Source organism: Pantherophis guttatus, chromosome 4 (assembly GCF_059756535.1).
Source record: "Pantherophis guttatus breed Tessera chromosome 4, ASM5975653v1, whole genome shotgun sequence".
Lineage (NCBI taxonomy): Eukaryota > Metazoa > Chordata > Lepidosauria > Squamata > Colubridae > Pantherophis > Pantherophis guttatus.
The window spans coordinates 132226426-132254396 of NC_142066.1; the positions used below are offsets into that span (position 1 = coordinate 132226426).

Below are 27971 nucleotides of genomic sequence, written 5' to 3' on the forward strand. Positions count from 1 at the left end.
TGGATGCACGGCTGTCGTTAGAAGATCATTTGGCGGCCGTGGCCAGGGGGGCTTTTTATCAGGTCCGCCTGATACGCCAGTTGCGCCTCTTTCTAGATCGGGATTCCCTACGCACAGTCACTCAGGCACTCGTCACTTCCCGCCTGGACTACTGCAACGCTCTCTACATGGGGCTCCCCCTGGGGTGCACCCGGAGGCTCCAGCTGGTCCAGAACGCGGCCGCGCGGGGGATTTTGGGGGCGACGAGGCGCTCCCACGTGACACCTCTCCTGCGCGAGCTGCACTGGCTCCCGGTGGTCTTCCAGGTGCGCTTCAAGGTGTTGGTGACCACCTTTAAAGCGCTCCATGGCTTAGGGCCGGGGTACTTACGAGACCACCTTCTGCCACCAATAGCCTCCCACCGGCCAGTACGCTCCCACAGAGTGGGCCTCCTCAGGGTGCCGTCCGCCAGACAATGTCGGCTGGCGACCCCCAAGGGGAGAGCCTTCTCTGTGGCGGCGCCCACCCTCTGGAACAACCTCCCCCCAGAGCTACGTACAATAACAGACCTCCGGATTTTTCGTCGGGCCCTAAAAACCCATTTATTTCAACTAGCTGGGCTGGCTTGAGTCAAATTTTAAACGGATTTTAAATTGGAATGTTTTAATTACGGCCAAAATTATTTAATTATTTTAAACAGATTTTAGATTTTGTATGTTTTGTATGTATGTCTTGTTTTTACTTTGGCTGTTCACCGCCCTGAGTCCTACATTGGAGAAGGGCGGTATAGAAATTTAAACAAATAAATAAAATAAATAAATAAATGCAAATTGGTATTTTTGTTGATCTGTCTCTCTCTCTCTCCCTCCCTCCCCCCCTTTCTCCCCCATCCTCCTCTCAGCTCTTTTTTCTATCAGTCAGCTGATTTTTGTATCTGTAAAGTCTGCATCTATACTTCTAAGAAATATTTACCATAGTTAATTTTAAGTATTTAAGGTAGAGATGGTAAGATTTTGTCCAAGCAGATTAAGCTTTTAGGAATTGAGGTCCTACAACATGTTAATAAAGATGCAGACTAAGAAAGTCTGCCTTAAAATTATTTAAATTTGGCTAGAGAGGCAAGAACTAAAAAATGCATGGGTGACATATCATAGTATTTATTTATTTAAAAAGATAATAGGGAGGGAAACAGTACTTTTAGTTACTAATTGATTTGGATGAGGAGATAGATAGGGAACTCATTAAATCTGCAGATGACACCAAACTGGCAGGAGTAGGCAACACTCCTCAAGATAGGCTTAAGATTCAGAAGTATCTTGACAAAGACTTGATCATTAGGCGCTATCTACAAAATGAAATTCAATAGTAAAAAAAAGTAAAGTTCTATATTTAGGCAAGAAAAACCAAATTAACACTTATAGTATAGGTGGTAGTGGTTCGACTATGAGAGATTTTGAAGTCCTAGTGGACAATAACTCAAATATGAGGCAGCAATGTGCTGCAGCTGTCGAAAAAGCCAATATAGTTCTAGGCTGCATTAACAGAGGGATAGAATCAAGATCACGTGAAGTGTTAGTCCTGCTTTATAATGCCTTGGTAAGGCCACACTGGGAATACTGCATCCAGTTTTGGTCACCACGATGTAAAACAAATGTTGAGACTCTAGAAAGAGTGCAGAGAAGAGCAGCAAAGATGATTAGGGACTGGAAACACAAAGAACAATTGCTGGAATTGGTAAGATTAGTTTAATGAAGAGAAGGACTAGGGGAGACATGATAGTAGTGTTCCAGTATCTCAGGGGTTGCCACAAAGAAGAGGGAGTCAAACTATTCTTCAAAGCATCTGAGGGTAGAACAAGAAGCAATGGGTGGAAACTAATCAAGGAGAGAAACAACTTAGAACTAAGGAGAAATTTCTTGACAGTTAGAAATCAGTGGAACAACTTGCCTCCAGAAGTTGTGGATGCTCCAACATTGGAAGTTTTTAAGAAGAGATGGACAACCATTTGTCTGAAATGGTATAGGGTTTCCTGTCTGAGCAAGTGGTTGGACTAGAAAACCTCCAAGATCCCTTCCAACTCTATTATTCTGATTCTAAAGTTCTATATAAAAATTTACTAAGTGGCTTAAGTGGTATAAGTTATTTTAGGACACTCAAAAGTTTATAGTACCACTGAGTGAATCGACTGTGAAAACCACTAGATTGAAATGAATCTTAAGAGTTTAAGGAAGTTTTAATATTTCTCCCAATTGTGTTTTCTGTAACCTAAGGTGAGAACCATTTCACCAAATAGGATATAATTACTACATGGTTGCTGATTAGGAACTCCATAAGCATTTTCTTCTCTGTGCCTTCTACCAGATACTCCACATTATCACATTGTACAAGGTGTTTGTCAATCCTTATGTTCACAACAATGGCATTACTCATCAAAGAGAATAATGGATATATGCAACATATAACAACCCCCTCCTATTGTAAATAGTATAATTTGTGCCATTTAGCAACAACAAAATAAAATCTAAAATGCTTTAAAGTTTCTTTGATGAGCTCTGATTGCCTCTTCATGATGTTGAAGAAAAGTTTCAGGAAATGTAAGACAGGTATTCTACTGCACAATTCTGATATAAATAAGACTGTTACAGTTTCTTGTCTAAGGGCAGATGATAAAATATGGTGCCTACATGCTAAATTCAATATTGAATTCAGGTTCATTCCAAAGTAATCTATCTGTAGGAGCATTTGAAGCCAAATCTCAATGAATGATTAGTTTCAGTCTTCAGCATGGATGGTTCTTCTAATCATTTCCTGACTTTATTTTGAAATGAGTTATTTTGGGCTCACATGTATCCTATGAAGCATTTTAAGTAGTGCTGTAGCCTAAAAGAATGTTCTTTTAATGCTTTACCTACTATGCATTCCAGTAGATAACAGCTGAAAAAAATGGAGTTTCTCGGTTGATTTAGTTATCTCATGAAAAACTAAAATATCTCCTAAATTTCAAATCATGGAATAGATCTTTCCCCACTCACCCAAATGTTTCCTAGAAATTGTGTATTTATTTTATTTTCTTTGTTTAATGAAGGTACTTTACAAGAAAAAATTAGGTGCTGGTATAACAGTAGCAGAGACTCCTGTGACTGAACATGTAAAGAAAAATCAGAAAAATATTAGCACAGTAAGTTTAACTGATACCATACATTGTGCTTTGCATAAATAGTAAAAGTTGTAGTAGTGATGTTATTATTGTTCTATGTTGTGAAATAAAATATTGCAATAGAATCAGAGATTCAAAATACAGATATTTTTGTATATCCATTTTTCAAATCCTGTAATAATTCGGTGCAGAGAAATCTTTCTTCTCAATACTGCTCTTTTTAAATGACTTTTCTAAATTTTCTAAGTTCCTTATAAGTATGAGCAGCACTACTTTCTTATAATTTTGCTTTTATTATATTCCTCCTGATTTTGAAGAACTTTTGATCATTTTGCAACTTCTAATAATAATTTTCTGATTTTTACATGTTGGCCTCTGCCATGAATGATGAAATTATTCATGCAATCATTATGCACTTACCATGTTCTAAATATTTTAGAAAGAAAATTATTTTTGTATATATTTTCCTTCTAGGAACTTTTATTTTGAACAGTATAAACTTCCACTGAGTTGGGATTACTTGAAGTTCCATTTCAATGCTTTCACCTTCAAGTAAATTAGATTTATGTTAGCAATATTTATGTATGTTCATATTTTCCTTCCCCCCCTCAAATAGTGAACCAGAGAGACAGCAATCTTTTTATCCTTTAGTATGCAGTATTAATAATCTTGAAGCAAACTGGCAAAAGGGAATTTAACTATCAAATGTTGTTTAATGCAATGCACTACTTAACATGGTTCAATCACAGGCTATATGTGTTTTAATCATTAATTATCAGGTGTGCTATAAAGAACAGCTTGGTAAAGGTACTTCAGTGAGTGTCACTCCTGAAATGGAAAGAGTCAAGAAGAATCAAGAAATTATCAGCTCGGCAAGTCCTTTGTCTCTTGTTTCTTTTGGTTGTTTTGCATTAATAAATGTATCTGTTTGATCAAGAATGGATCCTTCATTTTTGAAATTTTAAAATGACTACAGAAAGATACGTTCATCCATATGGCCTAATGAGTGTCATTAATTAGGTGGGAACAGTTGTGCATTTTTGAAGCTCTATCTCATTTTTTATGTAATACTACTATTAGTTTTTTGAAGTTCAAATAATCTTTCTTTATAACATCCATTAGCCATTCAAATGTTATGAACTGTAACTTACATTGATATTTGTAATTGTACTTATTTATCATTGATATTCAGGTTTTGAATAGACATATGATTGCAGTCCTACTGATGATAATAACAATATTGTTAGTATTTTCAAAGGTTAACTGTGGTCAAAATATTTCTGTGTAATGATATATTTTACAGGTCAAGTACAGCAGAGATCAGCAGCAAATGAAAGGTAGACCTAGCGTGATGCTAGACACACCTGAGTTAAGGCATGTCAAAGAAACACAAAACATCATCTCAATGGTAGGGTAGATTCTTCACATAAGTAGTATGTTCTAAGGAACAATACTGTGTTGTACTCTGAATTAACAGACAAAGCTTTGCACACAATTGATTTCTTCTTACACCGTGGTTGATGGAGTGGAGTTGCTAACAATATAATTTCCCCCCTATAATACTAATTAAATGATTTTTCTAATAATTCACTGAGTGGCTTTTTAAACACATGTCACATGGCGCTTTTCTTTTCACATCCCGAAGCTTAACAGGAGAGGATGACACACACTGCCTTGTGCCTGTGCATGTTAGAGGTTCATGTGTGCAAGTGAAATTCTGAATGTGGTTGTTGAGATTGTTTTGCAAAGTTATATATATGGATTGTGCAGAATATATTATGATCTTGGAGAAGGGTTAAAAAAGTAGAGTTTCCTTATTTGTGAGTTCTATTCCAGTATATAAAACCAGTAAATAACAAAGTCATAAGAAATAAAATCTTGACTCTGTAGGAATTGGGGGTTGTGTTTGGGAGACTATGGTCATTCTCTCATCTTCTCACAAGCTTTATCACTTTTTCTTCCCTTTATTTATTCTGTGGCAATGCACCTATATGTGCTCCTCTTTCTCCTTACTTGGTTGTGGCAAATCTTGTTGGATCACTACTGTTGTAAAATTCTGCACTGTGACTGGTCTGTGTTAGCATCCAGTGGTTCAAGTGAAAGGCCTCTCTGTTAATATTGGGAGGGAGACAGACTTTGCTGCTGCAAAGAAGCCATATGAATTTTTGTGACTCACTATTTAAGTAGAATCCAGGAAGAACAAACATAGGAATACTGAATAGATAACCTAACTCTTATAAATGTTCTTTATGTATGCAGAAAATCTGTTTTATCATGTTTTTCCATCTGTAAAGTAATAAAAAATAAAGTCCAAATTGCAAGATGCTGAAACTTTTTACCTGTTTATCAACTGTGGTTCAGTCATAGATACGCATAACTGAAGATATCAAGAACTACCTATATACAGACCCTGTAATAACTGGGTTAACTTTGGCAATTTGTGGATTAACAGGAAGCATTATTTGAAATTAAGCCAGTTATCAACACTTGCATGAGAATGTAATTGGTTGTGACTAATGATGCAATTACTTAAAATATCCTTAAAGATCAGCACTGAAACTGACATATGTTTTAGAGATAAAGAGATATAGTGGCAATGAAAAATTGCATGTTGATGATTAACCACTTGTGTACTATGCATCAAAATGAGATATTATCATTGGCTGATGGAATAATATCTGCCAAGTGAATCAGTTATCCCTTACTTTTGTTCTCTCTGTAGTCTCCATTACTGACCTACTGGAGCCAATTTGAGGAGAATTCTCAAATTGGCTCCAAATTGGCTTTCTTTGAAGAAAAATAAGAAGAATATGCTTCTGCATGATAGAAATTCTGTATATTGTTGAATACAAGCCAATGGCAATGCCCAATAATTATTTACTGTTCTTAATACTTGAATCTCAGACAATGTACATATTTTTCTCCAGGTCAAATATCATGAAGATTTTGAGAAGACAAAAGGCAGAGGGTTCACTCCAGTAGTGGATGACCCTGTAACTGAACGGGTGAGACGGAATACCCAAGTGGTTAGTGATGCTGCATACAAAGGAGTTCACCCACATATAGTTGAAATGGACAGGAGACCTGGAATAATTGTGGGTAAGTCAACTCGGTAACTTTACTGAATCAGAAACTTGTGTGGCCATCTCTAATTATATATTTTTTATGATAAGATGTGGTGGAATGTAGTTTGAAAGTGGAAGGACTGCATTCCGAGGAGCAAAAGACAGAGAAGTTTAGATAGTTTGAGCGGAAGGAAAATTGCCAGAACAGCTCCTCCCTAGAAGTTCTCTGAGTCTCTGATTAATGATGTAAGTCAGAGATGGGATTCAGCCGGTTCTGTCCAGTTCGGGCGAACCTGTAGCGGTGGCTGCGGGAGGCTCCGCCCACCTGCCCGGACGTAATGCACAAGCACTGCATATGTGCAGAAGGCCATGCACATGCGCAGTGGAGGTGCATGCACTCACATTTGCGAACTGGTAGGGAAGGTACGTGAATCCCACCTCTGGTATAAGTAGTTTGCTTTAGCTTGGCAAGGTCTCTATCTATGGGTAAAGAACAATAAAGGAAATTGCATAGAAGAATCTGTATGTCTGTCTTGGTTTTTGAGCTAGACATCAAATAATTATTAGTATAACTGAAATGCTGTTGATACTTGCAGTTACGTGCCTTTGTGTCATATCAAATTTCTTTATCATATTAGAATGATAGGTCATTTGAGATTATCAGACAATAATTGTTTCCCAGCAAAAATGCTAATTGCAGTGCCCTCTAAAGGAATGAGAATATTAATTAATCCAATAATGAAATACATTTTAATCTATCATTAAATTACCTTGACAAGAGCTTAATTTTTTTTGAAAAAAAGACATAATACAATAAGTATTTAAACTGTTAATATGAAAGGCCAATATTAAAACTTTTAACTATTTTAATAATGAAAGTAATCACAGAACAAATTGCCATTTGACATTTTTTATAGATCAATAAAGGGACGTGGTGGCTCTGTGGCTAAGATGCTGAGCTTGTCGATCGAAAGGTCGGCAGTTCAGCGGTTCAAATTCCTTGTGCTGCGTAATGGGGTGAGCTCCCGTTGCTTGTTCCAGCTTCTGCCAACCTAGCAGTTCGAAAGCACGTAAAAAATGCAAGTAGAAAAATAGGGACCACCTTTGGTGAGAAGGTAACAGAGTTCCATGCGCCTTTGGCGTTTAGTCATGCTGGCCACATGACCATGGAGACATCTTTGGATAGCGCTGGCTCTTTGGCTTTGAAACAGAGATGAGCACCACCCCTTAGAGTCGAGGGGAAATCTTTACCTTTAATCTTTATCTTTATAGATCAATACGAAAGGAATTAAGTTCTACCATTTCAATGCCTTGTAAGACTAGCATTTTATTGTTATAAAATATTATTTTACTTGGTAAGAAGAATAGTTTGTATACTATGATGAAAATAATTTTTTTTGCATGTTACTAGTTTAAAACTCTCATCAGAGTTTTTGAACAGTGTCAGATTATATTTAGCTAACACTGAATTGGCAAGGAGTAAATAGCTGAATAAGTTAGTAGTCCAATGTTTCTATAAAATATTGGATTAAGGAAAACTGCTTTAGAGACTAGTGAATTAGATGCAAACTTTTTTCAATGTCTGTATTGTCATATTCAATATCTCTTTATGCTTTCACTGCATGAACTTTTCATATGTAAGCATTTTACAGGTTTATTTTGGAGACCTTGTCTCATTTGCCAGTGAAAATCAGTTTGACATAGTTTTTTTTATGAAACATTAAAAACCATTTGTAACAAACTCTTATAAAACAGCAAATTAAATTGATACATTTATAGATAAATGTGAAATAATGGTTTGCAACATGTCATTTATGACTGGGGTACCATCATGGAGACAACACTGTCTTTAGATACCCTTGTCAATTGGCATTTAAGAACAGGTAGGTTTGGGGCGCACAAACTGTTACTGCAACTTTTGGCGGTCATCAGAGATGGTCAAATTATCATATCACTCATTAGAATAATGCTTCATTGGGTACCAATGACAAGGTAAGAAAATGAAGACCTGGGTGGAGTTATGGTCCAGCACTGTTTTGCATTGTTTCTGAATTCGGATTGTGGAACATAAACAATGCTTTTATAAGAATTTGAAAGTTTCATAGTAATTTTTTCCAGACAATATGAATTAACTCTCAAAAACAATAGAAGCAGAAATGTATTATTTGCATATGGTATAATTTGTTTAGATATAGGACAAGATAAATATTTAGTTTATAAATTTAGATATACTTTTATGTTTTTATGAATTATACCAAGGAAGGAGACAAACATGGCTAAAATTCTGAATTATTACAGGGAGCAAATTATTTTGCATAAGATGGTTGCTTATTAAACAGCTTCTAGACCAGACATGACAAACTTGAGGCCTGCAGGCCACATCTGGCCTGTGATGTGTTTAGGTTTGGCCCACAAGCAGACTAATAGGAGGAGGTGATTTGAGTAGTTACCTGCCCACTTCTTCAGGTATCTTGTCAGTGGAACAGTGCCCACTGCCTGAGAGCGAATGACTGGTGAGGGAAGGAAAGGGAGGGAAAGAAAGATAAAGGACGGAAGGCGCTCGGGTAATGTGTGTAGTGGGACAGTGAGCTGAAGCAGTGGTAGCACCACACAGGTGTGGGGGAAAGTTAGCTGGAGCTGCAGTGTTGGTGGGGTTCTGCTGAGGCCCTGGGATCAGCGCATGCGGCTCCAGGTGATCTGCGTTTCCAGCAGCCTTGGCTATTGGCTGGCAGCAGCAAGCAGCCTTGAGGAAAGGAGTCAACTGGAGCTACAGACAGTGGTGGGATTCAAGTAATTTAACAACTGGTTCTCTGCCCTAATGATTTCTTCCAACAACCAGATTGCCAAATTGCTCAAAAAGTTAACAACTGGTTCTCCTGAAGTGGTGCGAACTGGCTGAATCCTACCACTGGCTGCGGGGCTGCCAGAGCTCAGTGGAGACCCCAGAATCAGTGCATACAGCTCCAGCTGATGAGCGCTATGTGCAAAGGCCAGGAGGGTAGCATCAACTGCGTGGGTGGAACAGTGGCTGATGCAGGAGCTCTGCCTGAGCTCCAGAGAGTGACATGCCCAGAGCAGAGAAAAAAATGAGGAAGCAGGGAGAGAGGAGAGGAGATAAAAGTAGGAGATTTTAGCCGGAAAAGGAGAGAAGTAGAGGAACAGAAGGTGATAGGGAGGAGAGGAGTGGCTTCTGTGAGGCAAGCCTGAGGGAGAGAAGAGTGAGTGAAAAGGAGGCAAGCAGAGGAATCAGCAAAGGAGCAGAGGCTGTGGAAGGAAACCCCAGCAGGCAGTGCAAGAGAGAAAGAGAAGGAAGAGAGAGAGAGAGGAAGAAGGGCTGACCAGCCACCTGAATACCATCCTATCACGTGACCCTCCTGTTGGGAGAGACTGATCACCACCCCATCACATGACCCACAGCCCCTTATGCCCCCAAAGATCTCACAGCATCCAACTGCTACATAGTCTTACATGCAGCTGACCCTTTGGTGGCAATGCTATGTGGCTCTCAGTGAAATTGAGTTTGACACCCCTGTTCTAGATTGAACTATTTTGATTACAAACAAATATGAATCTACTCCTGTGGCTCGAGTGATGTAAATAAAGCAGTGTTTCATACAAACAATTAGATAAAATCACTATAAACAGGAAATTTGATACTGAAGATTGTTTCCCAGCTCTATTTGAAAATAACTTCACAAACTCAGACTGTGTTGATTCCTATAATAATGTCTTTTGATAATTAGAAAGAGTATGTTTCAGCTACAGCAGGAAAGCCACTGTCTTTCTAATAATAGAGCAGCTGAATTTTCTCCTTTTTTTACCTACTGTCCTGTTGTTTCTTTTTGGGGGAAAGATCTCAAAGTTTGGCGCACAGATCCTGGCTCCATCTTCGACCTTGATCCTTTGGAAGATAATATTCAGTCTAAGAGTCTACATGTGCTTTTGGGTATTGTTTGATTATAGTTTTCTGCATTGGTTTGTTATAGTTCTGGAAGTAAAACTGAACTAGTAAATTACACTTGTGTGAAAATAACAGCGTACTATTATTTTGTTTAGTAGAGCTGCATGAATATAAATATGGTTATTGCACATGAAATTTCACAGTGAAAACTAATTCACTTTCATTTAGAGACTGATTGGAGATGATGTCAGATGTAGACCAACTCAATAGATTGGTACCAGTTGTAAAAAAAATGGCCTGTTGGGATTTAATCAGCTGCCCAGCTTCTGTAGGAATATGAAACTATTTCATATTCCTACTGATTCCAGAAAGGCTTTTGTGCCATTGTTCCATATCACCCTACTTGATTCATGAAGTTTTATTGGGATTCGCATGAGAAATGTTTTCTATTTTCATGTTTCCTGTGGCTATTTTCACCTTTTTTATGCTCAGAGAAAAGCCATATGAGAGAAAAAGGAGAGCCAAAGTATTTTTTGACTAATAGCACTAAGTGACAAAGTTTCACTTTAATATTTAAGTATCTCTGTTCAAATAGTGTGTTTTGTTCTTAAGTGAATGGAAGCTAACAAACCTCTACTTCAGGGATGTCAAACATGAGGCCACAGGCCCATCCTGGAAAATGTAAGGGGCCTGCCCGTTTTGCTTCGGCCCGGTCTACCAATGCGAAGAGGAAACATGCCAACAGTTTGGGGAGTGGCGTCAAGCTGGTCACGCCAGCCCAGTTGACCATGCCCACCCACTCAGACACACAGTGAATGGTGTCAAGATGGCCATGCCCATCTAGTTGGTCATATCCACCCAGTCGGCCATGCCCACTCGGCCCCGTGAGGTCAGCCATAGCCCTGATGCAGCCCTCAGTGAAACTGAGTTTGACACCCCTGCTCTAGTGCTACAGAGTTAAACACAACTTTCTTTCTGTAAGTTTGAATTCATATTACACGTACCAGCAGTTGTTTATAGTGTGAAAGTAAGTGAATATGGAATATTATATACTGTAAAATTATTAATAAGGCCACAAAAGATGAATTGTTAGACCTACAATCAGCCTTTAAAAGATAATTCCACAGGCGAACAAAAGGAACAGCATCTCTATTTATATAGCTCTCACCTTACTTGAGCTATAAAACTTTGGTTTTTTTCCTTCGGCCTTGGATAGCATGTGGTTGAATCACTTTAAGTTAGGGGATAGAGGTTTCTTTCTTTCTCCTTTTTAAAATTGCTCTTCCTGATGACTGCTGTCCCTTATAAACAACTGCAAAAGGCCTCAATACCCACTTTTCTACTTAAAGCATTATTGTGTTTGTACGTGTCTATGTGAGAGAGAAAATATAGTTGCTTTGTACATAATGGTGCTTGATTATGTTTGTTTATATTTTAGTATTTTTAAAATAAAAGGTCCCGTTTAATTTTTTTTTACAATACTATTTATTGCAGTATTGTATTTTCCTTATAGAAAAAGCAAGACGTAGCCAATACCATTTGCATTCTACCAGTACTTCTGGCGTTGGAGATGACAAATCAGATGATTCTATATTTTCTTACTCCAGTGAGGCAACAAGACTATCTAATGAAGGAGGAGGTATATGGAAGTATCCACCCTTAACTGCCACTGTGTGCTCATTCTTTGCACATTTTAAGAATTAACTCAGCAATCTTCACTTACCCAATGAACTGACAATTGCATTAGATAAAGTCTTTTTTTTTGTTAATCTTAGACCTGGTGTCTTTACACATACTTCTTAAATCTTGGTGGCTTTCAAGTATAGATTGTTCACTACTGATTTGGATTCTCTATCTTATGTTATTTAACTGCCTATATCCATAAGCAGAATTATCGATTGAATTTGAAATTGTTCACAGAATAATGGAGTTTGCCATTGGTATTTTTACCATTACCAAGTTTACCAAGTTAATTTATGATACAAACACACTTACTTGAACACATTTGAACATTTCTGCATACTTTCAAGCAAACCTTTACAGCAGTAAAATCTAGAAATGAACCCTAAAAAGGAAACAGATAAAACCCTAAGTACATTCTGCAGCTACTACAGTATTCTATGTCTATTTGTAACTTTCAGATAAAACATTAGCAAATGTCTACATATGCAGGTAGTCCTTGACTTATAACAGCAATTAGGACCAAAATTTCCATTGTTAAGCAAGGTGATTTTTAAGTGAGTCATGCCTGAATTTATGACCTTTTTTGCCATCGCTGTTAAGTAAATCAATGTAGTTATTCAGGGAATCACACAGTTATTAAGTGAATTGTCGGATTCACTTAATTTCCACTTAATTAGAAGATCACAAAGGGCAATCACAGGTTTACCCTATGGTAAGCTGGGTGGCCAATAAATTTTATAAATAATAAATTTAAAAAAATATTTAGATAAATCAAAGCTCAGCAAAATCCTCCGAAAGTGATAGAGATTTTGCTTTTTAAATGTGCTCCTCTGCATCAACAGATTACAAGAGCATATCCAGAAAGCATGCAGGGCAAAATTCAACAAAGCAACCAAAATAACCAAGTAGCCTTTGCATTTAACTATTTAATCAATATTTCTATAGAAAGCACAATATTGCATGCAAACACACCCTTCTGTTACTTGTCTGGCGTGTACAGCACACAGCACAACTTACATGCAACATACATAATAGCAGTAGCAATACACTTAGACTTATATACCGCTTCACAGTGCTTTACAGCCCTCTCTAAGTAGTTTACAGAGTCAGCACATTGCCCCCAACAATCTGGATCCTCATTTTACTGACCTTGGAAGGATGGAAGGCTGAATCAACCTTGAGCCGGTGAGAATCGAACTGCCAAACTGCTGGCAGCCAGCAATCAACAGAAGTAGCCTGCAGTACTACATTCTAAGAATTTTTTTAAAAAAATCAATAACAAAGTGAAAGCAGTCTTTGTATTTTATTGCCATTTTTTTTCTCCTTTCCCATATCATCCCATCTAGTCTAAACTAGCAGCAGCCAGTTCCTATACTGGCTTGACTGGGAAAAATAAAAAACAACAACAAGCCAACACAAACCACTAAAAACCAAACAAAAAAATGCTGCACTTGAAACAGTCAAAAATAACTGAAGTAACTACTGGTAAGATTGGTAAGGACCTTTGAATAAGGCCCTACTTTATCCAGATCTCCAGGATAGGGATGCTTCAAGATCACAACTATTTTAGATTAAAATACTTTGCATATTCTTCCTCACAGTATTTTGGTTGGACTGCACTCATCTGGATGAATGGATGCAATCATTATGGATGAAATGATGTTATTGTACTATTGTCTTAGAATGATGGAGCTCCTAGATCTTTATTTTTACATTTCTGTGTCACTGAAGAACCATTATTCTCAGGGCTTTCCCGAAGAACATTCCCCTAAAATCTCTCCCAAAATGTCTCCCATAGCTGCTCCCTCAGGCCTGACTTTAATTCTTTGTGTAGCCTTATGCACAAAAATGTTATAAAATGTCTGTTTTGAAAGAAGCCTATTGCAAAAGTGAAGCGAATTTTTCAGATGTGAAGCTACAGTATGAACTTAGAATAGGGCATGTCAAATTCTAAATGCTTCTCCTTGAAACCTGAAATGTTATTTAATTAAATTTATCTCCTGCCTTTCCTTCTGGAGGTAACGGTATTAGCTGTAGCCCTTCCTCTCTTTTTTCTCTCTGGATAACTTTACAAAGTAGGTTAAAGTAAAGTATAGTATAAAATGACCTTTGGTCACTCGTTGAAATTCTTTGATGAAGGATCAGAAGCTGTTTTACTTTCAAGTATGTTTCAAGTATGGCATTTTAACCATTACATCACACTAGATCTCTGAGTCTGGCCCGGATGCATCACATGGTTACTCCCAAGATAGATAGTTCTCAACTTAGAACTGTAACGGACCCTGCACATCATGGTCATAAATATTGATATTCGTAAAATGGGTTGGTCATATGACTGCCACCTTTTTTTGTGGTAGTCATTAAGTGGATCACCATGCTTGTTAAGTGAGTCTGTGGTCATTAAGTAAACAACACAGTTGTTAAGTGAATCAATGGTTTGCTATGGGCAGCATTTTGCTGAAAACCTGGGATGGACTCATTAGCTAAAGAAGGGGAAGTGAAAGGCATTCCAGCATGGAGTCAATCTGTGAGAGGAAATTAAAGAAACCGGACTGTTGATGCATTTATCTATCATCTGTTTTATGATGATTATATGACCATGGGACTGTGCAAATTACCATAAATGCTAACCCTTGAACTTTGTTCATGTGACTATGGGGTGGGGAACTTGACTGTTGGAACTTTGAATCTAGGTCATAAGTAGCCCCAAAATAAGTCTGTTGTAATTTTGCTAAGCGACCAGTCATAAATCAAGGATTATCCACGTGCTTCTTTATGCTGTCAACCACAGGTCTAGTCTCTCCAATTCTGCACCAAAGAGGCAACTGAGACATTTCAACCCATTAACCAATATGATAAAAAGAAAAGATTGGTAATAGTAAAGTCGTCTTCAAGTTGACTTGTCTTGACATCAAAGTGGCTGCTCTTGCTTTCTTCTGTTATGTTCTTTTGGGTTTCTGAAATTTTTCTGGTCTTCTATCCAGGTGGTAACTAGATTTGGCCCTGCTTATCTTCCTAGGTGCTGCCACCTTATCAGCTGATTATTACCCCAAACTTACATTGAAAAGTGGAATAAAAATTCTCAGATAGATCTTATGAGGCTATATATTTACATATTTTGCTCTGATAGTTTAACTTTCTCTTTTCTGTTAATGTGTTTATGGGATTAGTGATATGTATGAACAGAAAAGTGTCCCAGCTCAGTGAATCAAGCCTGCCAATGTTCAAAATGAAGCCATATTTCCATAAATGAATATACATGGGGCACTAATAAGTATGCATATTGTTGTTTGTCTGAGCTTTAAAATGGGTTTTGCATTACCTTTAAATATGTCTATGAAATATTCATTACAATGTTCTGTTCTGCTTGATTGTATTTCCAGATCATTTAAATGATGGTTTGCCATCTCCATTTTCAGTTTTAGAATGGAATAACTTTAATACTCCTAATAGTAGCAGACAGCTGGGTTTTGGTTTTTTTTGGTAATGTATATTTTTTATGTTTGGGTTTGTGAGTCTTTTTCTTTGTAAAAAAAATCAAGTGTTAAAATAAATGTGTTAGGCTGAAAAAAACTTTTCTTGCTTAGTACATTTCCTTTTATACTGCAGTTGGCAAGAACAGTCAAATCACTGTAGTTCCAAAGTATGAAATCTGAGAAAAGCATTCCTACATGTTAAATTAATTTATCATTTTTCCTAACACAGATTCCTCAATTTTTCAAATGTATAGTCCAAGCATACTTATTATTTCCATTCAGAATTGAATTTTATAAAGCATCTATCTTGTAAATAAAAGGCACATGGAAGGCAAGGTTTTTGAGAAGCATTTCTTATTACAAACTAATACAAAAAAGCTGAAGATGAGAAGAACTGAACTGGGGGGAAAAAACTGTGCTTATCCGAAATATTTTATCCCATGTTTTGGCTACCTAGCAGGTAATATGGTTAACAGTAAAACAGTATTCATCCCAAAGATACTGTCTGAATCAATCAGTCAGTCAGTCAATCAATCAATCAATCAATCAGTCAGTCAGTCAATCATCCTTGGTAAAAAATAAATATAACTACTTTGAAACAAAATCTAGTAACAAGGATGACAAAAGTCGGTCTGAAAACTTAGAAGTCACATGAATTTGATTGCACAAAATTGGAGTAGCTCAAAGGTTTGCTTCTGAGCGGACACTAACTGGTCTTCAAAGAGTGGAGTAGTGGTGAATTTTGATGGGTGGGGGGTTGTAACTTTTCTGACTGTTCATCTGGATTCATGCAGAATCTGGATGTGCCAAATTATTTTGGGCTTTAGGGTCCATAATTGCATTGGGAAGTAAACCGATAATTTGAGAATTTATCAATTATTATGTGGGGGCAAAAGTAAATCTCTAGCTCTGCTTCAGCTGCATCTACCTCCATCTAGTAGAAGGGGGCATAGATGTGGTAATCAATAAATTTATCCAAAAAGTGCTTTTAAATTGTCTTTGTATACTCAGAAATATTAAATTGTTATGCCTGAAGAAGTCCTCTTAATGATTAAGGGAAACGTTGCACTATAATATCTTTCAGTCCGTAGCAATGTATATTGATTATGTGCCATCAAGTCAATGTTGAATCTTAGTGGCCACGTAATTTTTTCCAGGACAATTTGTCCTAAACTAATTTTTCAGATCTTCCCATGGTGGAGACATTGCTACTATAACCTTGCTGCTGGTTTCCTTTTCATCTCTTTCCTTCTGCCTTTCCCAGGATTAGAATCTGCTATAGAAAGCCAGATCTTTGCATAATGTGTCTGAAGTAGGACAATTTGAGTCTGGTTATTTGTGCTTTGTGTGAGAACTCAAGGTTGATTGTTCATTGATCCATTTTTTTGACTATCCATGTTATGCGCAGGAATCTTCTCTAATACCAAAGTTCAAAAACATCAATGCTCTTCCTATTCTGCTTCTTCAAAGTCCAACTTCACTTCCTTATAACCTCACAGAAACTACCATAATTCTGCATGATTCTGATCATCGTGGGTTTAAATACATCATTACATTTGAATATCTTTTCCAAGACTTTCATGGTTGCTGTACCATGTTTTAATTTTTTATTTATTTCTTTATATGTATATATAACAAGACCAATTCTACACACACTACCATACTGATATGTATAGGTGTGTGATAAATAATGATACCAAAAATTGAGTAAGGACACAATATAATTTTTTAATCTGCTTCCAGCTTTACATTAAAAATGAGCACTGGGTCTCTTAAAGGAAATTTAAATTTCTATATACATTTGATTCTAACTTCAGAAGAAAGTAAACGTAAATTTTAATTATTTTCCATTTCAGGAAATATTTCACTGCCGAGCAAATGTGTTTCATTATTTAAAATATTATTGTTTATATGCCATCATGAACACTTAGTGACCTCATTGATATAACTTCTCCAGAATTAGCATCTTCCAATGGTGCACCCTTCACTGATATGAGTCCATCCATTGCTTTTTGCATTTTGTTCCCTAAGTGGCTCAGTAGCTAAGATGCTGAGCTTGTCGATCAGAAAGGTCGGCGGTTTGAATCCCTCATATAGGTCTCCTGTGTGAGCAGGGGGGTTGGACTAGATAACCTCCAAGGTACCTTCCAACTCTGTTACTTACAGTACCATGGATTTATTAAAGGAGATTATTTTTGCATAATGTGTCAAAAAAGGTTATGTTTCAATTTCTAATTTTACACTTCTTTCTCTGGTTCTGAAGTGTGATGACATAGCAGGACATACAGACCAGTGCCTGGATGATAATCTATATATAGCCCCTTAATTACCATGATAGAAGACTGGTGGGATCCTAATGAAATAAATAATTAAAAATGTTATTCTCTTTCTTGCTCCCCATGCTTATAAAGATAAATTCAGGCACTATTTTCATTTCATGGCATCTGGAAGGAAGAAAATAACATAGGGTTTCTTAATTTACCTAATTTGCAACCTGTCACTAACTCTTTAAAATTAATGGTTTAGACCAGTGATGGCAAACCTTTTTTGGCACCAAGTGCCCAAACTGGAACATGCACGTGTGAATGTGCGCAAGTGCACCAGAGCCTCGGAAACTCGGAGACCAGCTGGCCGGTGTGCATGCATGTGCTGGCCACTGATTTTCTGATTTCCGGCATGCGCCTCCGCACCAGCCAGCTGGTCTTTGCATGCGCCAGAGCGCCAGAAACCTGAAGACCAGCTGCGTGCTGGCCACTTGGTTTTTGGGTTTCCGGGGCTCTGGCACGTACAAAGATCAGCTGGCTAGCGCGCATGCACCGCTGGAAAGCAGAAGAACAGCTGGCGATGGCGCGCGTGCCCACAGAGAGAGCTCTGCATGCCACCTCTGGCACCCGTGCCATAGGTTCGCCATCACGGGTTTAGACCCGTGTTTCTCAACCCCAACAATTTTAAGACGTGGACTTCCACTCTCAGAATTTCCCAACCAGATGTTTGAGGACTTCTGGGAATTGAAGATTACTCACTTTAGAGTTGTAAATGTTGAGAAATAATGGATTAGACAGTATACAGGCTATGGATGTGGGGCTAAAAGTAGTAGTAGGTCCACAGTTTTGTACAAGCAATATGTATTATATGATAGAGCAGTTAAGCTCATTGCTTAACTCATCATCTCATATCATCTAATCCCAGAAAAGTATTATTTATGCTTAGTCTCCATTATGCACACAACCTTTCTTTAAAAAAGCATTCGAGCAATTCTCTTTTTTGTTTTAGATTCCTTTTCTTTTGCCCCTCAGGCTTCTAGTTAATAAATAGGTTATTTGTTTTAAAAATGTTGTTGGAAGTGTGCTTTTTTCAGTTTTATTTTTATTTTATTTATTTTATTTTATTTATTCTATTTTATTTTGTTTGAAATAAAATTTCAATTTTGTTGGCGCCCCAAAGTGAGGAGAAGTAATATGTTCCCACTGAGTTGGAAGTGGACAGCGCTGAAGTAATCTACTTGTATATGAATAATGTGCAATATGAATGATTTACCAATGTAATTGAGCTCAGAATTACAATAATAAATCGTGGTGATTGTTAACTGGGTTACCATGTGACTGTTTCCAATTTTGGGATCTTTTTTGAAATTCCTGAATATTACTTTAAAACATGTGCCGTTGTATGCTATTTATCAGCTGTAAAAACAGTATAGTTATATAATCCTGAAAATTTGTTCTGCTCTTGCACTATTCCTTGAATCTAGATTTGTGCCTGTCTGTCTATGCATGCAAGCATGGATAATACGGTTTCCAAAGCATCTTTATTATTATTATTTAAGATAAATATTTATAACACAAAAGTTTCAGCAACTTATTTCTGTTCCTACTAACAAGGCAGTTCCTGTGATCTTTTAATCAGGAGAGCAAATTGCCATACAATTATCTTGGCATGAAGTAGTAATATAGTTTTATTTATTTTCCATTCAGCCCCTGTGCTTCCTGGGGCCTACCAACAAAATCAGCCCCAAGGATATGGATACATGCACCAGACTAGTGTGTCATCTATGAGATCAATGCATTCACAGCCACATTCAGCTAGCTTGGTAAGTATTAAATCAAAATATATTTAAAGATACTTTTGCTATATTTGATACTTTAAAAAGTTGCTAGGATGCAAATGTCAAATTAAGTATGAAGAGATACTATAAACTAATGTGTTTTCTTACTACATGGGTGTCTGCAAGAATGAAATAAAAAAGTCAAGATGGCCATTTGATCACATGATTGTGCCTACCACCTTGACATTTTTTTACTACAATTATGGACATCCCTGTATGATTACAAATTTCTTTTTTGAAATATATTTTACACAAAGAAAATGTTTGCAGATTTATTCAGCCAGCAATTGTAGTCACATAAAATTTTTAGATGGATAGTTTGTAGATAGTTGGATATCTATCTTATAGAAATTGTCACATTAACTGGTCCAGTAACTGTCTTCCAATGGAATTTGTTTAATGGACTTTCCTCTATTTTCTTTTAACAGAGAACTTATAGAGCTATGTATGACTATAGTGCCCAAGATGAAGATGAAGTTTCCTTCAGAGATGGTGACTACATCATCAATGTACAACCAATTGATGATGGTTGGATGTATGGTACAGTTCAGAGAACTGGGAAAACTGGAATGCTTCCAGCAAATTACATTGAATTTGTTAATTAGTTCAGCATTAATTCTTATGAGCATTTTGATTTACTTATAATCTTTTTAAACAAAGTATTTTTAAAACCACAACTTTATGATTTCCCTGTTAATGTAACAAACTGTGATCATATGCTAAAGTCAACATATAGTCCAATAGGGAATCTAGGAATATTGAGCTTTGAAAGCATGATACTTAAAATGATTTATAAAAACACACTGATGGTGGAAACTTGATTAATTTCGGTTAGCTCCCAAATAGAATCCTGCCTTTACAGTAGGTTGTGTTTTTCATTTGAATTATAAGTATAAAGCAACTGATATTTTTTTATTGTGTGACTTTGAAATTGTAAGAGGTATAGCTTGCTGTTGAGGTTTGAGTTATTAAAAAAACAAGTGCATCGAATCAATGTTTTTGTTGTAATGAATGACATGATAAAAAGTTGCTTACTATTGCTTTGCATACCATGTCCTTAATGATGAAAGTTTCCTATTATCTATAGTTGTCTAATCTATTGTCTTTACTCTAAAGTTCTCGTTTGTTCTCTTTCTGCTTATATTAGACTTCCCAAAGCACTAGTTGACATGACTGCTGAATCATTAACTTATGAGTCTTTGGGGGCAGTTAGTGACAAATTGACAATGCTCTTGTTAAATTCTGTGTTTTCTGTTGTGTTAATACCATATAGTTTTAATATAGAAATCATTATCATTTAAAACATCTTTCAAATTATACCAATATCTAACATTTCCTTTTATCAGAATGGGAGTTTTCAGGGGAAGCGACTACAGGTAGTCCTCAATTTATGTCTGTTCATTTAATGATAGTTCATAGTTAATGATGGACTCAGAAAAAGTGACTTACAATTCGTCCTTGAAATTATGACCATTGTACACTCAGTCACATGATGGCAATTTAGATGCTTGGCAACTGGCAATGGCTCTCATTTATGACAGTTTCAGTATCTTTCAGTCATGTGATTGCAATTTGTGACATTCCCAGCTGGCTTCTAACAAGCAAAGTGGGGAAGCTGGATTGGTCCAAGTCATACAATGATTCATTTAATGTCCATATTGTTAGCAACAAAAATCCTGGTCGCAATTGTGATCACAAGTCGAGGACAACCTGTATACTTTTATTTGCAACAGTATAATGGATTGGTGATAGATTTTAGTTACAACATAAATGTAAGCTTAGATTTGAATTTAATCTATCAGCAGGATTCTTCCCACCAACTTAATTTGAAAAAAGGTAGATTTTCAGTAGACTTCCATTCTTCCTTGTCAATATAACTTGCCAGTATCTTCAGTAATTGAATTATGACATCAGAAATGTTCCCTTTGCAGAAAGATTTTTAAGTTTTAAAATACTATTTTCAAAAAACTCTTAAGGATTTATAGGTTGATATCTGCTTAAATATACTGGTTAATATAAACATAACAACAAAATACTTTGTAGATATATCTAAAAGTTGTTTCAAATTCATGAAATCCAATGGAGCTAGCTAGTAAAAATATTGGCAGACTGTTCCAAATGTCATTGTGGGAGTGGTCAAGGACAAGGGAAGAACATATGAAGTCCTATAAGGTCATAAACAATCAAGGCAAAGTGTATTGTATAAGGCAGCATTTTAAGTTCCCCACACTGCCTACAGATTTCTTATTGTTTTCATAGGCCTGTGCTAACTTGGTTAAACCTAAACTAACCAAGTTTTTCTTAAAACTTCATCTAAAAATGAAATATTAGAAGTTCATGCATTATCGAAGAGCTATAGCTAAGGCTGTAGCAAGGAGCACAGTCCTATTCTTTCATTTTCCCTTTCATTAATTGCAAAGAATGAAAATATGATGTATCCATTTCTGATTGGTATAGGTGGGCTTTTCATCAAATGAATGAAATTTTATTTGCTTTGGAGGTTTTTCTGAGCAAAGCTTGGGACCACATGGCATATAATGTGAAAAAAGCTCCTACTGTTTGAGTAATTTTAAAACTCAAATCATATTTTCCCACTAAATTCAATCTGAGATGAGCCATTCTCAGCCATCCTCTGCATAGCAACAACCTATGTTTTAAGGTTAAAGCAAATTATAAGTGAAGCTCTTTATATAATACTCTACATGATAGATAAGAGACTGGCAGCATTCAGTATCCTATTTGTAGCTTCCAAAAAAAGAATAGATGGAATAAACTTTAAAAAACAATCTGAGTACAGATAGTCCTTGAGTTATGAATGTAATGGAGCATGCCAATTACATTCGTAATCTGAGAATTCGTAGGAGTGAATCGCATAACTTGACCACGATCACTTTTTGCTTTCATCCACACATTCACTAATTGAATGCACAGATCATTAAGTGCACATGAGTTATCTCGGAGGGGAAGGCCTTGGGGGCCTTATGATGGAACAGACTACCTACTTCAGACCACCCAAGCTCCCCCGGCCCACTAAGATATGTCATTCTCCCTATCCTGGGGTCCCCACAATTGCTGTCCCCAATCCTGCCACAGTGGGTCACTTACCTTGTGAAGATCTATCTCCTCTCCAACCTCTCTGCTGCGGTTTCTTTGCCTGCTTGCAGTCTTGGCACGAAAAGCATTTGCAAGCTGATGAGACTTTGGAGCAGTGAAATAGCATTGCTTGAAGCCTCCCATCAGCTTGCAAACATTTTTTGTGCCATTCCAGTCTCAGTGTGAAGAGCACTTGCAAGCTGATGGGAGGTTTGAAGAAATGCGATTTCATCGCTCCAAAGTCTCCTTGTCGGCTTGTAAGCGTTCTTCACGCCGAGACTGGAATGTCATGAAAACTATTTGCAAGCCAACGAGACTTTTGGGCAACAAAATTGAGTTTCTTCAAGCCTCCCATCAGCTTGCAAGTGCTCTTCACACTGAGACTGGAATGGCACAAAAAGCGTTTGCAAACTGATGGGAGGCTTCAAGCAGTGCTATTTCGCTACCCCAAAGTCTCATCGGCTTGCAAGCTGGCACGAAAAGTGTTCTAAAGCCAGCGAAACTTTGGGGCAGAGAAATCATGTTGCTTCAAGCCTCCCATCAGCTTGCATGCTGAGACTGGAACAGTGCAAAAAGCATTTTCAAGCCAATGAGAAACTTCAAGAAATGTGATTTCACTGCCCACAAGTTCGCAAGTGCTCTTTGGGTGGCTTCTGTTCGCAGAGAACAGAGGCCTAAACCACTGTAGTGTGAGATCTTGCGCTACTGATCTTCCGTGAGCTCACACTGTTATGTCTATATAAACGGAGGCCTGCATGAGATCCTAGGCAAAAGACTTTGTAAGTGAAGAGTCCTTCCCTCTGTTTGCAAAGCCTTTTGCTGCGGATCTTGTCCATGCCTCATTTGGTAGATAACAGAAGCCTAAAGCGAGATCACGCGAGATCTCGTATGATCTCTCACTACTTTAGACCTCTGTTTTCTGAAAATGCACCGAAGCAGGAAAAAGAACCAACAGCTTGCTAGATCATTGCAAGGTAAATGAGTGTCTTTAGCCCCAATGGCTGTGGAGTCTGGGGGGAGCAGCGGGATAGGCAGGATGAATGTTGCAATTCTTCTGCCATAATTCGTAAGTGTGAATGTCTGTCGTGGTGTTGTAGCTTTCGTAACTTTGAGACTGGGTTATAAGTACTTGGGGGTATGTTGTAACTTTGAACAGTCCATAAGTGAACTGTAGTAACTCGTGGATTACCTGTATTTAAACCTTGCAGGGACATAAGGCCACCATAATACTACTTAAAAAGAATGTGAGACTTTTCAATTTGGCCCAATTCTTCCAGTTGGAGGGTTAGGAGCCAAATTTTGAGAAACTACAAAAGGACTTTTATTTATTGGCATGTGATCCCTTAATTGTTAGGGGAGTCTCAGAGTTTTTTGTTAGGGGAGTCTCAGAGCACATTTTTAGATATGTTCTTGAAAAGAAATCACTATGAATTCTGTTACTTATATTGTATTTTTATAATATTCAAAGTATTATGTAAAAGGGAGATTTGGAAAGATCATATTTTTCTATTTCCTTGGCTTAGCTATCAGATGGCATTGATATTGGATTAAATAATTATGCAACTCATATTTTTTCTGGTCTGAATGAAATGTAAAATTATTATTATTATTATTTTTAATTTAGGTGAGGTTAGGGAAGAAAAAATTCCAGGAATTAAAATAATAACTCTTTTATTACTTTTATACCTATTTGTATCTAAGGGGGAAATATATATATTTTGCTAAAGTTACAAATCATAGAAATGAAAGGTATGTTGATCTTCGACGGAGTCATGGCTCCATTGTGTTTATTTTACATTATCTGAAGAAGCAGATTTAAATTGTCCTCAACAATGTGTCATAACATTGTTGCCAAAAAGTAAAAGATTACTATTCTTTCAGTGATTAGCTAGGAAGCTTTAAAGATATAAAATCACTATTTTAAAAAGTTTATTTTTTTAATCAGAAGGAGAGAGAGAAAGAGAAAGAGAGAGAGAAAGAGAACAAAGAACTTTTTCTGTAATATTGATATCAAATCTTTCTCAAAGTGTGTGAACACAATCCCAGAATAATTGTTAATACACTGTTATCCTTCTTGAAGGCAACAAATTGAATCAGATACTTATTGGTTTTAAAAGTGCTACAATTTGATAGGGAGTAAAGAGCAGCTTGCTATGCATTGTGGCTCAAGGCCACAGGCCAAGGCTCAAGGAAAGGAAATCCTATTTTAATAAAAGAATATAATTTTTGACTTACCTATTTATAACATTGTGATAGAAAAGAGTCTTCTCAGGGATACCACTATTTCTCTGTGTGGAATTGATTGTTTTGAAGGTTCCTCTCAACCTCAAATCTACTACAGATAGCATCAAAATGTAGAGTGGAAGAGGACTTCAATCATTAGTGTCAGTAAAAACTATTATTTGTGCATTTTCAGGTACCAAAATGTAGGATCTTATCAGTATGCACATTTTTGTTTAGTAGTAAGGCACATAGGATGAAGAAATTAAAATTTCTAATTCCTGATAAGTAAATAGTATTAAGGAATCTAGGATGGAGAAATTAAAAGTTTAATTCCTGATCTCCATAAAAAAAAATATATCTTGTCTCCTTACTAAAGGAAAACTTTGATTGATTTTATTGGCCACCATCATTTTTAAAAGCAACAAGATTTTGTCCTTTTCTTTAAATCTTAAGGTTCAGAAAAAAAATCTTCTTGAAGAAAAAAATAATGACGGCAAAGTTTGGCAATTTTTGAAATGATTAATTTTAGACTAATCACTAGTGGGTTTTACTTTGCAGTGAAAAGTAGAGTTGACAAAATCACATTTGTGCAAGGGAAACAGAAGATAAAAGTTACATTGATTTCTTTTTCCACATCCTATATTGCAGCAGATGAATTTCCAAAAGCTATAAAAGAATTTTTACCAACTAGAAACTTGAAAATCTGCTGTCTATGTTCTGAATGCAGGATATAGAGAAAACTAAGGATGAAAAATTGGAAGAGTTTCCTTAATTCTAACGCACGGACTATGCTTATTGTCATGAAATATATTACCATGCCTTAAATATTTCTTTGAGAAATATAAATACCTTAAACTTTCATGGCACGGCTGTATCTGCATTTTTTAAAAAGAATCGTGTAATATTTTGATGCAATAATGCTGTTCAGCCATTCAGTCATTCTCATGATATGATGGACTTTATTTTGTCAAGATTGTTTGCTGATAGCTCTTTCCCTGAAGTTATTGTAAATTCATGTGTTTCATTGACACAATCTAGCTGCTTGTCTTCTGCTGGCCTAGTGTTCTATTTTTACACTTTTTCCAAGCATCAAAGTCTTCTCCATTGATTTTTCTTTTTCCCATGAAATCTCCCAAATATACTTTAGCTCCCTTATGAGTGTTTCCAGTGAGCAATCTGGTTTTATATTTTAAGTGTTGTACAGTTTGTTCATCTTGTAATCCAAGGTATTCTCAACAATTTCCCCCATCTTTCCAGTTCAAAGGCAACAACTTTTCTTTGTTGGATCTTTGCCCTCCAAAATATTGAAGGATGGTATAACAACATTTCTTCTCCAAAGCAAACCTGCTACTGCAGGAACCTGGGACTCCATCCATGTGTTCCTTTAGTATCTTCGTTTAGCAATTTGTGGCCTATCCACATAACTAATTGGCTAACAGGAGGATGATTTTGTTTTATATTATTGGATTAAAATTTAACAACTCCAAAAGTGTTGCAAAATTTCATGCAGTTGCTATTGCTTTCTATTTGGAAATATCTTAATTTTAAAATTTTATAACTATATAAACATTTAATACCTTTTATGTTATTTTGGACCACAATTAAATTAGACTACTACATGTCATAATCTATCCATATAGTGGATGTCTCTATTTCATGGCTTCAGCCACAATGCCTGTCAATCTTTTACCCTAAACGGATAGGTACTATTACTGTTTGTCTGCCTATTTGCAATGACTTGGCATTGCCTGATTAGTATTCTTTATCTCTTCTTAAGAAGTGATCCCTTAAGTCAGCTTTATTTGTAGCTTTCAAGATAGTATCTTAGTGATGTTTCTGCCAGCAATTCTAGCCCAATATTTCTCATGTTTACGTATAAGTTAAATAAGAAGGGTAGCGTTATAAAATCTTGGCACATTCCTTTTCCAACGGTATATAGTTTGGCTGTTCCAGTCATCACTATGTATTGTTTTTGCTGAATGCCTGGAGTTGCCAGCTTGATTTTGATGTTGTTCACCTGAAGAATTCCATCTATAGAATCATGCTTTAGGTTGTTGGACCATGATCACTCCCTGCTTTTGCCCATGCATTCGCTAATCGAATGTGCAGGTCATTAAATGCACATGAGGTATCTCAGGGTGGCCTAGTGATGGAACAGGCCACATGCTTCAGACCAAGGCCTCCCCCAACCCACTGTGATACCTCATGCTCCCTCCCCTGGGATCCCCACAATTGCTCCCCCTGCCATCCTGCCATGCCCGGTCACTTACTTTGTAAAGATCTAGCAAGCTGTCTCCTCTCCACCCTGTCTGCTGTGGTTTCTTTACCTGCTTGCAGTCTTGGCATGAAAAGAGTTTGCAAGCTGATGAAATGTTGGGGCAGAAAATTCACATTGCTTCAAGCCTCGCATCACCTTGCAAACACTTTTTGTACCCAGACTGGAAGCTTCTGGGGGCTGTGATCTCGTGTGAGATCATGGCTCCCAGAAACTTCCAGTCTCAAAGCGAAAAGCATTTTCTAGCTGATGAGAGGCTTGAAGCAATGCAATTTCACTGCCTCAAAGTCTTGTTGGTTTGCAAATGGTCTTCAGCTGGATCTGGTGCAGGCCTCGGTTTGCCGAAAACAGATGCCTAAAGTACTGTAGTGTGAGATCACATGAGATCAGTAGTGCAGGATCTCACACTACTGATCTTGTATAATTTCACACTATAGTACTTTAGGCCTCTGTTCTTTGTGAACAGAGGCCTGTACCAGATCTGTGGCAAAAGGCTTTGCAAATGTAGGGAATCCCTCTTAGTTTGCAAAGCCTTTTGCTGTGGATCTTGTGCAGACCTCGGTTTGCAGAGAGCAGAGGCCTGAAGTACTGTAGTGCAAGATCATGCGAGATCAGTAGCATGAGATCTCATGCTACTAATCTTGTGTGATCTCATGCTACTTTAGGCCTCTATTTTCCATGAATGCACTGAAGCAGGCAAAGGAACCGATGGCTCACTAGGTTGTCGCAAGGTAAGTGAGTCTCCACAGGCCCAGTGTCTTTGGAAACCCAGCAAGAGGGGGATAGGCAGGGCAAATGTTAAGAGTGCCTCTGCAGTCTTTCGTAAGTGTGAATAACTGCCATGGTGCTGCAGCATTCGTAACTTTGGGGCTGTGTCTTAAATATTTGGTATTATGTTATAACTTTGAATGGTCACTAAGTGAACTGTCGTAACTGGAGCATTACCTATATACCATTTGCTGTTTTACTTTCTATTAGCATTCAACCTCCCATAATTAATATTTCATCATCTTTTTG

The 27971-nt window shown here is 37.1% G+C and overlaps 1 protein-coding gene across 7 annotated transcripts in view; it reads left to right on the top strand.

The window, feature by feature from the left end:
- NEBL (nebulette) overlaps positions 1–20402 on the top strand; it is a 150301-nt gene extending 129899 nt beyond the window's left edge. For 6 of the 7 annotated variants that reach the window (XM_034402515.3, XM_034402518.3, XM_034402514.3 and 3 more), the window contains 8 exons: positions 3065–3157; positions 3916–4008; positions 4440–4544; positions 6064–6235; positions 10055–10147; positions 11616–11741; positions 19233–19348; positions 19792–20402. In XM_034402515.3, the coding sequence (XP_034258406.2) occupies positions 3065–3157; positions 3916–4008; positions 4440–4544; positions 6064–6235; positions 10055–10147; positions 11616–11741; positions 19233–19348; positions 19792–19968 (975 nt within the window). In that variant the 3' untranslated portion in view covers positions 19969–20402. The remainder of the gene's footprint in view (positions 1–3064; positions 3158–3915; positions 4009–4439; positions 4545–6063; positions 6236–10054; positions 10148–11615; positions 11742–19232; positions 19349–19791) is intronic. The other variant, XM_034402519.3, reaches the window with a different exon arrangement.
- The last annotated feature ends 7569 nt before the right edge of the window (positions 20403–27971 follow it).